This window comes from Ranitomeya variabilis, chromosome 8 (assembly GCF_051348905.1).
Source record: "Ranitomeya variabilis isolate aRanVar5 chromosome 8, aRanVar5.hap1, whole genome shotgun sequence".
NCBI classification, from domain to species: Eukaryota; Metazoa; Chordata; class Amphibia; order Anura; family Dendrobatidae; genus Ranitomeya; species Ranitomeya variabilis.
Window position 1 is genome coordinate 194,054,765 of NC_135239.1, and position 16,330 is coordinate 194,071,094.

Genomic DNA, 16,330 nt, shown 5'->3' on the forward strand with positions numbered 1-16,330 from the left:
ACTAGACTAGGACAGATGCATGATTCCTGCAAGGCAGATGTCTGTAGACTTGAAGTCACAGCATTTCTCACTTCCCAATGTAGAAATTGGCATAGCTGGCTTACCCCGTTAAACATTGTTGTCCCAATTGGACAAGTCTAGTCTTAATTTCTCAATAGAGGACATCTCTTGCTTTCGTTCCTATCTGTTGGCTATAAAAGAGCGCTTCCTGCTCTGGTGGACTCTGTATCATCATTGCTTCTGTACAGCTGGACCTTTTGGGTCACACAAGTCATTGGAATAAAAATGCATCCATGATCTGATCGGTCAGCAGAGTCAAGATAATTTGGCGAAATATAAAATTACTGCGATGGAAAAATTTAAATTTTACATATTTTCTACATGGCTCACCTTTTACTACAGGAGAGTAGTTTCCAACTTGTGATTCTCCAGCTGTTGCACAATTTCGACCTCCAGCATGCCTTACTGGAGGTTGTATGTTTGCAAAAGCAGGATTTTTGAAGTCACCAGCCAGTGCAGAGTTGATGGGTGGTGTCAAAGCATCAGAGCGTAAAGTATCTTTTTGTCATGCCTCATCTTTTAGGATCTGCCCAAAGCATAAAATGGAGTTTGGCTGGAGGGTTCCTTTGACATATCATTTTCTTCCACGGAGCTAGCAGTTTTTAAAGCCATTTTTACAAATAGAAGTTAGTACTAATTTTCTAATCCAAAGTCTCAAAGCAAGGTGAAAATGTGTGCCTTTCAGTCCCAAAGACTCAATGGGGATGTTGGGTCACGTATTGGATGTCACATTTTATTGCTATTAATATTGATTAAAATTTTAATTTTATTGGATCTGCCACTGGAAAGATCTTGTGCTTTTTCTATGCTATTGATCCAATAGTATTTCTATTGATATAAAACCATTCCAATTTTTTATCCAATCCACAAATGAGCGAAATCACAAATTACAAATTTTTCTTGGATGGTAGTAATCGTAAACTATTCTGAGTTAACCCTTCCCATGCCCTTAAAAAATAGCTCCCCTCTTGACCAGGGGTTGTGTTTGGTATTGCAGTTCATTCCGATTCATGCGAATAATGCTGAGTAGTGATGAGCAAGTATACTCGTTGCTCGGGTGGTCTCCGAGTATTTGTGACTGCTCGGAGATTTAGTCTTCATCGCTGCAGCTGAATGATTTACAGCTACTAGCCAGGCTGAGTACATGTGGGGGATGCCTGGTTGCTAGGGAATCCCCACATGTTCAAGCTGGCTAATAGCTGTAAATCATGCAGCTGAGGTGATGAAAACTAAATCTCCAAGCAGTCACAAATACTCGGAGACCACCCGAGTGTGCTCAGGAAAACCTGAGCAACGAGTATACTCGCTCATCACTAATGCTGAGCTCTAAATTGTATTCAAGTCCAGGGATAAAAGTAGCTTTTTTAAAAAGAAAAAAAAAAAAAGTTCCCCCCCCCTAATCTTGGACATTCACTTTTGGAGACAAATATTCCCTTTAACGATTAGTACAACAGGAAAAAAAAAAATTAATGTGGGAGTATAAAGATATTTGTGTAAAAGGTGTTTTTTATTTTTGCAAATACATTTATTGTATAGTTTTCTTTTTACAGCAATTGTTTGGAATGTTAAAAAAAAATACCGTATATAAAATTTAAGTGTTTTTTTAGCGCCTTCCTTGCTCATAGGCTGTCTGATATTGCAGCTTAGATGCAGTTATGTGAATGCAGCTGTGCTGCAATACCAAATTTAGCCTGTGGGTAAGAGGGGCGCTGTTTGTAAACTAGTTTTTAAAATAGCCCAATTTTTCTAATTTTATATAACTTTTTTAACTTGTATTTGAAACCTGTGTAATGTACCTGTATCCTTACCATGGCTATTTAGTTTGACATCTGTGCTAGTTATGAATTGTGCACTGCAGTATTTTCTTCATGGAAGCCTATAAAGATAGGGGTCCGAACATTAGCACATATGGTGTCGCTCAACCCTGTCTGGCCTTAGAGAACCTTCGAGCCGGCGGGCCATCCACCGATATGGTCATCAAGCCTTCTACATGATATAATGCAGACGTTCTGCTCATTTGTATATTTTGCCAGTACTATATAATGGTCCTGTACACCCAATTGACCAAAGATGTAACATACATCTGTGACTAAAAACAACTTGACCTGGGGCAGAGCAAAAAAAAAGTGAAATAAAAGTGTAAAAAAAAAAATGTATAAATTGTTCTAAATGTGTAGTAATGAAACTGATCCATAGAATTTTATCACTACTGATTAATGAACTTGTAAGAAATTTCTATATGCAGTGAACTGTATTGTAACATTGAGGTTCAATAATAAAGGTCTTAATACTCTTTCATCTGCTTAATGCTTGTTCATTTCAAGCACTGTCACCCCATCGTTTCACCTTTTGGCCTTCTTCAGGCTCATCCTGCTGAGTTCATCATACTTTACACACTTTTCATACTGCTATCAGGATGACAGAGGAGGGGGCAATGGCAAAAACAACAATGGGGCTTCCCTTGTGCTGGTTCATACCACCATCCCATCCCGCTCTTGTTGGCATCAGTTTTTCTATCTCTGGTAGTAGAGAAGGTGACCCATCTGCTAAACATTTTGGTTCCTTTACTGGTCCACGGAGAAGAGAGATTGGGAGCCTATCTGTTCTGGGGTCTTTCTCTTTATGGGTGACATCAGTGTTCCCCAACTCCTGTCCAGGTGATTAATTCCGTCATCACTACTGAGGAAACCCTGAAAATATGAAATGTTGGTGACTCTTGAGGAGCGGCGTTGGGGAACACTGGTTTATATGATCCTTTCATCAGCTGTCTCTACGATGACTATCTCCTTGATATTCACTAAAATGGTCTTAAAGGGAATGCACCATCCACTAACTGATTTGATTAAATCAACTTTTTGCGTAAAAAAAAATTGCCTAAAAATGTTTGAGAAATATGTTTACCGTATCAGTCTGTATTACGATAAAAAAAATAGAAATCTTGCAATTTTCATTGTACACTGGAGTTTTTTTTTTAAACATTTAAGTTCCTAATTGTTTCAGGAAACAATACATGTACATAGTCATTTTTATTTTTATGGCGCCAACATATTCTTCAGCACTATACAATTCAGAGAGGTCATGTACAAATAAGACAAATTCAACACATACAAATCAGAGTGAAGGTCAATCTTACAATCTGGGAGGAAATGGGGGTGATGCCGAAGGTTGAAAGAAGAAAAAAAAAAAGGTGCTTATCGTGTAAGGGCCAGCCATCAGTATGATAGTGGATACAATAGTCAGATCCAGAACCAATCTTTTGCATTGAAGTATCTGAGTGTGGGCAAAGGTCATGGTGAAGGGAAGGAGGAGCAGGGTCAGCTGTGACATCGCCTATTATGATTGGTGGATCCTGTGTCATCAGTTGTGTATAGAGGTTTTACTTATCTTGTTATCCTGCCTCTGATGATAAGGAGCCTCTTGAAAACTCTTCCTGAAAGAGCAGGAAAGGAGTTTTAAAAAAACAAGAAAACAAAAAGCTCATGTCAGCTATATTGGATTCATCCCGCTTGAGCAGAACTTGTCAATATAATCCAGGCAGGGAAAATCCAGCACTCCATCCTTCTTGAGAAATTCTGTGTTTATAGTGAAAATCTGATGCGTTTTGGAAGTATACTTCCTTATCCATAACTATTAATAAGGAAGTTTACTTCTGAAACGCGTCGGTGTTTGATTAGACGGGTTCAGTGATTTTAGAAGGTATGGAATAAAGTTACAATAAACTCAGAGTTTCTCATACAGGACTGAATGCTGACCTTTCTCTTTTTGGATGAGTTTAAAAAAAAAAAAACAGTTGCCAGTGTAAAAATTGCAAGATTTCTAATTTTGTTTTTGTTTTTTTGTGTAATGAAGATTGATATGATAAAACACTGGCCCAACTTAAGAAAAAAATACTTGTCACACAAAATCGGCTTTAAACAATAGGACAATTTTTTAATAGTGGCTTCTTTAAATAAATTATATTTTAAAAGCAATAATTAAAAAATCAACACTAGTCACTGGCTACGTAATTAGTCATAAGCGAATATACTCGTTACTCGACATTTCTCGAGCATGCTCGGGGGTCCTCCGAGTATTTTTTTAGTGCTCGGAGATTTAGTTTTTCTTGCCGCAGCTGAATGATTTACATCTGTTAGCCAGCATAAGTACATGTGGGGGTTGCCTGGCTGCTAGGGAATCCCCACATGTAATCAAGCTGGCTATCAGATGTAAATCATTCAGCTGCGGCAAGAAAAACTAAATCTCCGAGCACTAAAAAAATACTCGGAGGACCCCCGAGCGTGCTCGAGAAATCTCGAGTAACGAGTATATTCACTCATCACTATATGTAATACTACCTTGGCCTTTGCCTCGAGATGTATCACATAGTTATGCTAAAATCGTTAACAATTGTTTAGCCTTTGATGACAAAATAGTTGTCTAATAATCAATAGGACTGGTGTAGGTTACGGGTTGGTGGTCCTATTATTCTAGGACCAAAAATACCACCTGAAATGGTCATTAATGAAAAAGTCGTGTCTTGGCTAAGCAGAAAAACCGGCCAAATGGCTCCCGGTACCTATGTCGTTAACTTTACATGGCCCTTTTCCCTATCCAGTCACTATTTAACATAGAAGACCACCATTTGCCAGCTCTCTCCTGGTATCTTGCCAAGTGGAAGATTTTGCAGGTGAGGGTTGGAAGCTATGACCAGCCAGACTGCCCTCTGCAAGGGAACAGTATTTCCGCATGGTGGCATGATGATCTGTCCATGTATATGGATTGGGTGTGCAAGAACAGGGACATCTTGTTGGGGCTCCGAGCAGAAACCACCTTTATTTTTTATTTATATTCTCTAACAGGACATATGGACTTTGGTTGTCTTCATAAAGCAACACCTTAAATTGGCCATTACACGGTATATAGCAGGGGCACATTTATAAGATTATCTCGGCACAGGAACATTTATTTTTTAAACACATTTGATTGTGCAAATTATTATTATTCCAAGATCTATTAAATAAAAATTAACTTTGTTCATGGGAAAATCCCTTTGTGTATATAGTGGAGCTCTAGCTACATGCACCCTCAACTCAGGACAAACATGAACCTTTTGCAAATGTGGACACCCTGGTAAATTTCTAGAACCGTTTACAAGCCTGACGTTTTTATGATCTAGATTTTAACGGCAGCCACTTTCTCTTCTCCCGGCAATCCTCCTCCTCCAAAGACTAATATTTAGAGTCTTATTTTCTGCTTGTGAAAATATGGTTAGCGCCGGATTTAAATATACATTACACATTAATGATGGCATGTCAAAATTTTAGTGCCTGTTTATTAATACTAATAAACTCGCTTTCATTAGAAGGTTATAAAAATGAGTCCAAGGCGCCATGTTGACGACATTAAGACATTTTTTTTTGTGTGTGTGAAAGCGTCTGGTTTTCCAAAATACAGTTTCCCGAAGAAATGCAATAAGTCAGTAGCTTGGCTAAGGCTTGTAGGTCAAGGTAATTTAGGTTTTTTCCTCCCATTATGTATACTGTATAAACGCAGTATTTTCTGAAGCAATGTACAAATTGTAACCACTCGCATCAGTCTCGGTCGGCTTGCGGTTCGCGATTATTGGCGCATACATCCCACGGTTTCAAAATGACCAGTCATTCAAGGGGTTTTAAGGCAACCCCCCTGGAAAAGTGCTTAATAAATGTTAAAAAAAAATGGACTTATGCATAGACAAGTCAACACGACTTGCTTTGCATCTGTTCAGTTAACTTCTTTTCGAAAGCCGCATAGAACTTAGTGACCGGTCCTTTCTTGAGACCTCTTTTGCTTTGAAGCCACCACTAACATATATAGAATTAAAAAAAAAACACTAGCTACAAAGTCTTAGCAAGGAATGACTGAAAAGAAGATAAAAAATGTTTAAGGGAAAAACACCTTTTTTTCCTTGAAGTATCTTCTCCTTAAAAAAAGACGCTGATGGAACTTACTCTTGGCTCGTTTTTTAGATGTGCGTTAAATGGCCACGGTTTTACGTCCTTGGTCTTGTGGTTGTAACGATAAAATGTAACCACAGCTGTTTCAGATATTCAGCCGATGCTTGGTGTCTTATGTTGTAGGGGGTAGGGAAGAAAAGGATCGGGCGTGTTGAAAGTCAACATAACCAACCTTATGTTCGATAAAGAGATAAGTCTCAACAGAAGTATCTGTAGGTAGTGTGCTCCCCTTTCAACATTGACAACACATGCATGCTTGGTTGAACTGGAAACGCTTCTGTGGTTATTAGGCTAGTCCTATAAACTACATGGTGTCCATGCTGTTTTTAAAATGTAGGAAGAAGCCATGCTATCCAGAGGATGACTTACCTATAGATTACTGAGGAATAAGCCTCCATACCTTGGCTCTGGTGCATAAGGATGAGGGGGCGCTCTACCACCAGTAAAAATAGAGTTAAGGCAGTTGGGAGTCCTGTACAGTTTTTGCATTGAAGCCCAAGATCTTCAAGTTACACAACAATAACCACATAAACGTTCAGACATCTTGGAAACTCCATATAGATGTTCACTTGGTTGGATTCAAACCCATGTTTCTTTTTTACTGAAAGGGTGCCATGGTAGGTAAAATCCTACTTCATTTACCAACCAAAAAAATGGCAGCGTACATAAAATCACTTATCACAGTGAATTTACGAATTGCTACTGTTGGTGGTCAATGAATAACATCTTTGTCTACTTCATGGTGTGTCTTGAATGTCTATTAATGTTCTCATAACTCTTGTCAAATTTTATATATTTTTTATCTGTTGGGTCAACTTTTTGATAAGTTGTTTGTAAATCTTTAAATGAAGTGTGTTGTGCTCTCTATTATGGTACTATGGTAGGTTAGCTTTTTAATGGCCCTCCATGTGGGCAACTACGTCACATTTCTTCGTCATACATTGTGCTGTACAGTCTGATTTTTATGATTATAATATAATGTTCCTTTCAAATTTCATGTGGCTTGTTGTGTTGATGTTTTGACATGCAAGAGAAAAATATAAGTGGTCAATGGACCGTGACTTAAATGGGTGCTAAAATTGGTTTTGGTTCTTATTTTATGGATACAGCATGTAGAAGCCTAAAAAAAAGAAACACTTGATTCTTTGATGATTTGGAATTATTTGGAGTCATAAAGTCCTTCATGAAGTGCCCAGGAGCATTTTCAGAAATGCATATTGTTTCGTGTGAAGTACCATCTTCTGGATGTGTCCTTCATGTTGTCTAAATGTGCTTCATGTATCTTTTGAAACTTCATATGATGAGCACAGCGCTCACCCTCCTACCAGTGACGTGTCGGAGACCATTTTACTCATGCATAGGCAGTAATTGTCCAAAAACACTGCATTGGAAGAATTCCTGACCTATATATCCATGATGCGTATCGTCAATGTATACCGTTGTATAGACATGACATATAATGTTATGTTACACCCATACAGATTTGTCTTTAAACTTGAGCTAACCGGAGATTTATAGCCTGAGAACATGGTTACACCCTACAAGCAGTTATATTTTGGCCAGTGAGCCACTTTGTGACTTAACGTAAATTTCACTGCCTATCCGGAAAGAGCATTCCTAGGTGGTAATCATTCAATGTAAACAGAATACCAACACCTGTCGAATGAGAAAAACGCTCATTCATTAGGATGGAATCAATTGTTCTTGACAGCACATCGTTCTCTGTAGCACAGGTCCTGTTTTCAATCAATTATTGATCGTTCTTTGTGCATCTAAACTTCAGTCTACCAGTCTAATCTCAGGCTATATGATCGTTAAAAATGAATCTCATTGGCGGTCAACGAGGTGGATTGGCTTGTATAATGCCGGCCTAATGCTGGATTTAGACCGTTCATCCACGACAATTAACCAATCTCTAATCAGCTACTAGCAAGCTAATTGGTGGTCATTTAATGGCCTGTTTGGGCCACAATCCTATGTGCACAGACAGATCGCTAAAAATCATTCTGTGTGTATAGAATATACTTGTTCTTGGCAGCACGTCACCTGTTTACGCAAGCCAATGCGCTGCCGCGACTGATTTTTTTATTTTTTTTTAAAGGGAACCGTTTATCTGATTTATGCTGCCCGAACAACCGGCATGCTTATAGCCAGGAGTATTTCATAGAAAATAAAGTTTGAAGATCTGGCTGGGGAACATAGGCAGAAACCAGACTAGTTCGGGTGCCACCGGACGCTTCAGAGAAAGTATAATTTGAAGATCCAGCTGGCAACCGTAGGCAGAGACGAGACTACTCTGGGGTCCGCCTCTGGCCAACTTCTCCCTGCACTGCTCTGGTTGATTGACAGGTCTCTCATAATGTAGACACATAGGAGGAGATATGTCAATCACCTGCAGCGACTCTGAGAAAGGACAGCCTATGGGCCCCAACTGGATCTTCAAACTGTGTTCTCTGAATTTCTGCCACATTTCAGAGAAAAATATACCTGTCTGCAATTATGCAACCAGTTTCTGGTTTGGGCAGCATGAATCGGCATGCAGGTTCCCTTTAGGCTGATTAAATATCATTTACCCAAAGAACGAGTGTTGCGCTCATCAGAGAGATTGCTGGCTTAGGCCGCCAAAACGAACGTTACATGGAACGCAGTTACCGGCCCAAAGAACACCAGCAATAGTCTTAAGGCTAATGCCCCAGAAGTCCACTACCTCCATCCTTTATCTATTGGGCCTGCATGAATATTAAGACACTTGGTGCAATCTCCTTGTAGAACATGAAGCCATTCAGTCTGTTAGGGCTTGTTTCCATTTCCGAGAAACACGTCTGTCTCTCGCATGTGGAAACCAAGCTCTGGCGCCGGCACTTGGGAGCCGAGCGTGTGGCCGCATAGCAACACATGGAGCTGCACGCTCCTCTCCCAAATGCCGGCGCCAGAGCTTGGTTTCCACATGCGAGACACGGACGTGTTTCTCGCAAGTGGAAACAAGCCCTTAAACTGATCTCCTACACTTGGCCTTGTGGCCGGATTAGCTGTTTGACATCCTTTATTTATTACCTGGCCTACCTAAATGCTAAAAACAGATCATCGTGAGCTACTGCTCAGTTATTTATAGCACTTTTTTTTTTTTTTTTTTTTTTTAAGAAACCCCATGTCATTTCCATATGATGATGATCACACACGGCTATGTCGTGTCAAATTAGATCTTTCCATTCTAATTAATTCATAGACATGTCTAAAAGTCAGCTTTCGCCTCGGTAGAAAATTCACGCTATCCCCATGCATTTGACTGATTAGCCCCTTGCAAGATGTGTCTTTTAAAGGGCAGTATCTGTGGCTGCTGATAACTGGCCTAGATTTGCAAACATAATAAACCCCTGCTGTGCTGTTGGTTTAGCCTTCCCTATTGCTTCCTTTCTGCTTTCCTGTCCAGTGTCTTCTTGCATCACCTTTTTGGTTGTGTTCAGTGTTTATTTTGGATTCTGTATATTTGCTGTGCGACACCTCCCAGATTCTTCTAATTAGTTCACTGGCAATTCATAACGGGTCTATAATTGACTTTCCCATTCATAAATGTCATTGAGGTAAATTATACCACCGAGGAAAGCTGGCTCAGCAGTGTTGGGTATGGGGCCGCTCTCTTGCTCCATGCTTCCTTAATATGAGCAGCTGGATTTTGTATATTTGAAGCGTCAAGTCAATACTTCATATATGCATATGAATATTCATAAGTACTGTAAGTATATATGTTTGGGGGAATATTTATACTTGCACACCATAGGTAGAGGTTAAAAGGTCATTCATGGGCTGTTCAACCTGGGATCATTGTTTCTATGTATGACGGAACCAAAACCGATGTTCTGGATATATTTCCATTTCTATCGGCAAAGACACATTGACTTTAATGGCTCTCGTTGGGTTTCAAGTATTGAAGGTTGACTGAACAGAGGATATCGCCATGGTGGAACGAAGACTCCATGTCATCAGAACCAATATTACTACACTATGTTGTGCCGAGAAATAAAACCCATGACATAGAAGGGAAGAATCTCCCTCGGTTATTATGACTCAATATTTCACCTGTGTCTTTGTTGACTTTCACCATGATCGAACTTGGGTAGTACATTTACTATAACAGGGTCTTACATGTTTTATATGTGTGTATGTAATAATTGTTTGCGTAGGAGCTCAACAGAAAGACCACAAAAACAACTTATGATCATCGATGACCAATGTTGTAAATTTGTTTGACAGTTAACTCGAGCATGGACAGCCGCGCTTCCACCAACAAGATGGAATGGATTGTTCCCTTAATGGTCGTCTCTGCCTTGACTTTCTTCTGCTTGGTTCTGCTCATCGCTGTGTTGGTCTACTGGAGGTAAGGGATTGAGAGCTTTTCTGTAAGTCATTATTAGATTTTGTGCCATGTGCCGGACTGTTTTTTTATATTGTGATATATTTAGATTTCTAAATAATGTGGGTATTGGAAGTCTAAGAACACGTTTATGGCACGGTACAAATTGAGACATGTGAGAGTCCAATCTGAGAATGGTGAGCCCTAAAACTTCCATTCACTTAGTGAGAGGACGGTTGGCTGTCATATCTGGTAGAACACTGATTTGAGTATCAATGGCGCTTTAAACTCTGGACTGTGAGCATTAAAAGGGTGGTTCAGGTTTGTTATGAAAGTCTGCAGTCTGTGTTCCTGCAGAATTTTGCCTCTTCACAGCATGCTATAGGACGTCTTCGGTGGCGGGAGCGGACGGTCTTGTGACAACAAGTATGTGAAAGGCATCCTTCCAGCCACATTCTGACTAGACCTGTGCAACCTCGCTCGATACAAGCAAATTTTAGTGAGGCCAAACAAGTCTAGTCTGATTGTGGCCGGGAATATGCATATGACATACTTCCTGTCACTTGCCAGCCCTCTCGCTGCCGGCACCGTAGAATCCTGATAGCGCGAGCTGCATGCGCTTTGAAGATTCATATTCCTGTTGCTCCAAGGACAACCCCTAAGGAAAGAACCAAGATAAGTCTAAATAATTATTCAACTACCCAATGCTTTCAACTTGCTGATTGTTTATCTTTCAGCATAATGGCGAGTTACAGTTCCAGAATTGAACCCCCTATACTAAGATTTCCCGTTCACCTATTTGTGATGTACATGAGCCTCCACGTGTCACTGCTCTGACTGTTTAGATACCACGTTGTAAGGGGTACATGAGCATTACACAAAGTATGACCACACGTACTATGGGGCTGGCAACCAGCAAGTCAAATTCATGCTTCGAAATGTACAGTAGGTGTTTTAGAACACTACCAGAAGAGGAAAGATTGGGTCACACAACCAACATCTGTATTCGAGGATTGGTATCCATATTAGAGCAGTGGTTGACAAAAAGGCCAGGAAAACTTCAAATGTCCGTTAATTATCAGTGGTGTGGGTAGGCTTAGTGAGCATCTGCATATTGTTCTCAGTGGTTTCCCAAGTAGAAACATTGGTCTTATTAACCCTATATTTTTTATATACAAGAACAACACCAGACGTATTTTTCAAACTTGGTTCTCAAGCCATCCTCCAAAAGGGTCATGTTTTTTTATACTGCAGCCATTGCCACGGATTTTTATTTATTTATTTTTTTACTCTCTGGGACATTCTCAAGTCTTGACCAGTTGAAACAGGAGGTCTATAGTTAAGAAAAAAGAATGTAAAGAACTCAAGAGAACAACTTATTTCTTAGTTTACCAAAGGTGATCAGGTTAAAATCCGCATTATCCATGCAGTGGACTTTATCCATAGATCCCAGCATGGTTATCCGGCAGATTTAGCTTTTGAAGTTCTTTCCTCTTAGATTTCTCCAGGCCTGAAGGCAAAATTTTCTCAGATTTACATATAGTATTTTCATTTTTGATGTAATATTTTTTGACTTCGTACCAGGGTGAAAGTATAAAGTGTGTCTAAAACATTCCGGCATTCAAATTTTCAAAACTAATTTAAATGTCAACTTTTTTTTTTTTTCAAAGTTGGGTGTGAGTAGTGGCGACTTATTCTAACATGTCATTCTGCTCAGTCAGCTGTGATTAGAGGCCTTTTGTGAGAGATTTTCGTTTTGCATCCCGCCTGGCATTTAGAGTTTGTCTTTTGGAGCAAGTTTGCTGCCTTTAAGCTGCTCATTTTGCTTACTCATTCCCAGTACAAGCTTGGTGTTCATTTAGAAGATGTTTCCTTATGGCAAATCCAGTTATAGTTGGGAGGATAACGATATTAATAGATTTTGTAGACTGTAAGCTACTAGATATGTGAAATTGCCAATGTTTTTGAGCCTGATATGTCTTTGCATAGACTTGGGTATTGCCGGGACCGTATTTAGAGTTTCTGCACTTTTAGTGCTGTCTCCCCCTTTGACGAGTATGACACTATCGGCAGTGACTGTGGCAAAAATCGCTGATGTGAAAGTCGCCTTTTGCAGCAGATCCGGCAGGTTTTCCGCATCTGCCGCGTAACAGAGCACTTACGGCAACACTGCGTTCGGCCTCATTCATTCCCTATGGGACTTGCGGACATATGCGGCACTTGAGGTTTTGCCGCACTCTGGCAAATGCGGTATTTGCAGCAATGGAAAAAAACGCTGCTAGCTGTGTTTTTTTGTCTCACCGCAAGGGCAAAACCGCAAGTGTCGCACATGTCCGCAAGTAGCCATCACTACCTGTCCCTGCACCTTGCTAGCTCATCCCTAACCATCCCTCTGACCTAAAACTACACTATAAAGCTTTAGAAAAACAATGTATTAACTGACATATTCCTCTGATAATGAGGCTCCAGGCTACGGCGTAGACTGGGACGGGCAGCCTCCAGGTCTCCATTCTCTTTGTGCTCACCCTCAGTCCCGGCCTCACTGCCTGTGCACAGACCTCCCTCCACCGGACCCGGTAAGCACCGCTCGCAGTAGCATACCGGCAGAGGTGTATCTAGGGTTTCTGGTACCAGTGGCAAGAATTCACCAAGGACATATGCGATTTTCACACTTAGTCATGTACCAACGACCTCGTCTCCCTAATGCTCTCAATGATCAGTGAAAAACAGAGAGAAGCAGAAGAGAAGCTCGTTGTCACAGGACCACAAGTATGAAAATCGCATATGAGTGAAGTGTCCATGTGACGACTACTGGAACCTGCAGAGCTGAATCCTGACATCGCAGCTTCTGAATTCTCACAACTCATGCGCTGCACACTTTTAGGATTCTCCCTTGCCGGTGGACGGTCATGTCAGCACAAGCTTGTGATTTGTATACCTCTGGCCACATTCCGACTAGACGTGCCCGGCCTCGCTCAGTTCATTTTCATTGAGTGAGGCCACACATGTCTAGTCAGCATGTGACCGCATGTATGTGAATCGCCAGTACACTTTTGTTGCACCACTTTTGATAGTCCTCTTCCGATGTGGTTGTTAAAACCTACTGACATAAGGATGTGATTTTTTTTAAAATTTTCTTTGTGAACCCTGTAAACATCCCGCCACCTCATCTGCATTCTATTCCTAATTAGAAATGTTGATATTTCACAGTTTCACCTAAACCTGCGAGTATTTGTGTTGTTAAACATGCAAATTGCACCATATGCCGCTAGCTGGAGGCTGTATACTGCCAATGTGTGTAGTATTAGCATAGCGGAAATAATACATGGAAATTTATTTTGCAGACAGATGTGAAAAGGGGGTGGTGGATTTTATTAAAGGGTTAAGTCAAAATGAGGTTCCAAATAGCTTGAAAAAAAACCATAGAAAATGTATAAATTAGAGGTAGGACATGGAGTGATAAAGTGGTTTAGAGCTACCTGGAAACAGGCGCGCTTTTTATTTCCTTACCGGAGTCATTTGCATTTAAGCGCTTGATTTGATAGCCGCGTTCAATTTCAGGGGAAGAGGTAAATCAGCCGTATTCCTGTATCTGGGTGTTCATATTTCACACGGAGGGAAATCAAACAGCGAGTGATAGGCCCGGAGCAGTGATTTGTGGAAGGGGGCTCTGATTTCTAAGCATGGGGTAGCGGATCTGTCGGAGCCATAGCTTGTTACGGATTGTGTGGCGACGAAGCCCTTACTATCTTCCCGTCCCCCTATCTTAACAGCTGCAGCTGTGTTTCTCTAAATATCCGCTCTGGATGTAAACACATTAACGCTGCATAAACACCTTGATTTAGTAGAGGAGAGAGACAGACGGAGCGTGCACATCCATGGCGTCGATCGTAGCAGAGTCTCCTCCGCCATTTAATTGTTTATTTTCTGTATTTAAAGGCATGAAATGTTTTGAATTTATTTTGTAAGAACTTAAATGGAATGTATTTTTTTGTTTTTTTTTGTTAATATTTATAGTGTTCTGATTGTAGATGTTATTTTGTAATTTTCTGTACATGTTTATGAGGGCGGCCGTCTTGCTTGAGTATTCAGGTGGATAAGCTCTACAGCAGGCGAATCAGCTGCATTGGAGATGCATATTGTTTCCTATGGGGGAGTGTCGTGGGCATGCTCTGTTATCTGTGCAGAGGTCAATGCGCATGGAAGGAAACTGTCAGCGCTACCTAGTGCATATTTCAAATCATCACATTTTAAAAGGGTTCCCTAACAAAACTGGGTTGCAAACTTGTCAGGGCTTGTGTATTTAATTTGCATGAAAATTGGCAGATTGGATCAGGATGGGGTTTAAGAGTGTCCTGTCTGAAAGGGAATGTCAGTGTATGGAGATACTAATGTGAATGGTGGATCTACCTTTTATTGTAATCCTTCCTGCAATGATGGTGAGATGACTGCTATTAAGTGATCAACACAGAACAGAAAGTATCAGTCTCATATGGTCAGTGAAACCTGCAATATTTCAGGATAGATATATATGCATAGGCAGCATCAATAGTAAAAACTTGGTCACACAGGGTTAATAACGGCGGTAACGGAGCGGTCCGTTACCGCTGGCATTAACCCTTTGTGAGTGGTGACTGCGGGGAGTATGGACTGGGTGCCGAGCACTGACTGCAGGGGAGTAGGGAGGGACTAATTGGACTGTGGCCGTCGCTGATTGGTCGCGGCAGCCATGACAGGCAGCTGGCGAGACCAATCAGTGACTTGGATTCCATGACAGACAGAGGCCGCAACCAATGAATATCCGTGACAGACAGACAGAGAAGGACAGACGGAAGTGACCCTTAGACAATTATATAGTAGATATCTAAATATAAAATCTTCCTATAAGAATAAGGGATTGTCTGGCCTTTGGGTACAAGTCTGAAATCACTCTATGCGACTGCAGAATTGTGAATCTTCACTTCGCACACTCTAAGGATTCTCCCATGCTGCCAATTTTCATACTTGCAGCCACATTCTGACTAGACGTATCCAGCCTCGCTCGATACACTTGCATTAAGTGAGGCCGCGCACGTCTAGTTGGCACGTGACCACTTGTATGCAGTCAGTTGGTGTAAACCCGCCCTTGCTTTGGAGCCTTTTATTGTTTACTTCTACAGGGTGAAAATCTGTCCTTGTCGTGTGATGAACACACAGGTGTGCCGCTCGTTACTGTATGAGATCTTGTAACGAACAAACACCTACATCAGTCACATGACCAGGACAGATTCCTATTCAATAACTGCCAGCAAAGATCTTGAAAACTATGAGTAACTAAGGTGGAAAGTATATTGGAAAATTGAATATTTTTACATTATCCGAATAATTCTTAAAATAATTTGCTACAAGGCCAGTACACCATTAAATAGTTATAAAGATGATTCCGTGGTTTCTTAGTTACAGATGATTCTGGGACCAGTTGCGGGGAAATGTATTACTGTTCAGGATTCTAGTAAACCCGATGATCTGTATAGTGAAGGGCTCTTTTGCTATATATTTAGCTATTAAAATCTCTGGGTACATAATTTCATGCATCAATTCCAAAAGTGAATACATCTATAAAAGGGTGGGAATTCCTATCCTAGACATTTATGGTATATCTATGGGGTTTACCATAAATGACAGATAGGGGGTCCCACCAGTGTTGGACTGGGTTGCCAAAGGCCCACCAATAACATTGATTCTTGGGGCCCACTCTTCAGCTACATGCAAAAATAACCTGACCCCATTACACAAATTTACCTTTGCTTCTATGTAATATTAATTTGGCTAGCTTATTTAATGACTGATTAGATTATACTTTTTCCTGCAAATTGTGAACCAAGTGTAATTCCATTGCTCTTCAGCATTCCTTTACAGGGGCGGCCTACCGGAGAATTGCCCTGCTCCCCTGTGGGCCAGTCCG

The 16,330-nt window shown here is 40.7% G+C and overlaps 1 protein-coding gene across 2 annotated transcripts in view; it reads left to right on the forward strand.

Moving 5' to 3' along the window:
- Positions 1-16,330, forward strand: part of PTPRG (protein tyrosine phosphatase receptor type G) — a 513,282-nt gene that overhangs the window by 409,762 nt on the left and 87,190 nt on the right. For both annotated transcript variants that reach the window (XM_077278905.1, XM_077278907.1), the window contains one exon: positions 10,287-10,410. In XM_077278905.1, coding sequence (XP_077135020.1) covers positions 10,287-10,410 — 124 coding nt within the window. The remainder of the gene's footprint in view (positions 1-10,286; positions 10,411-16,330) is intronic.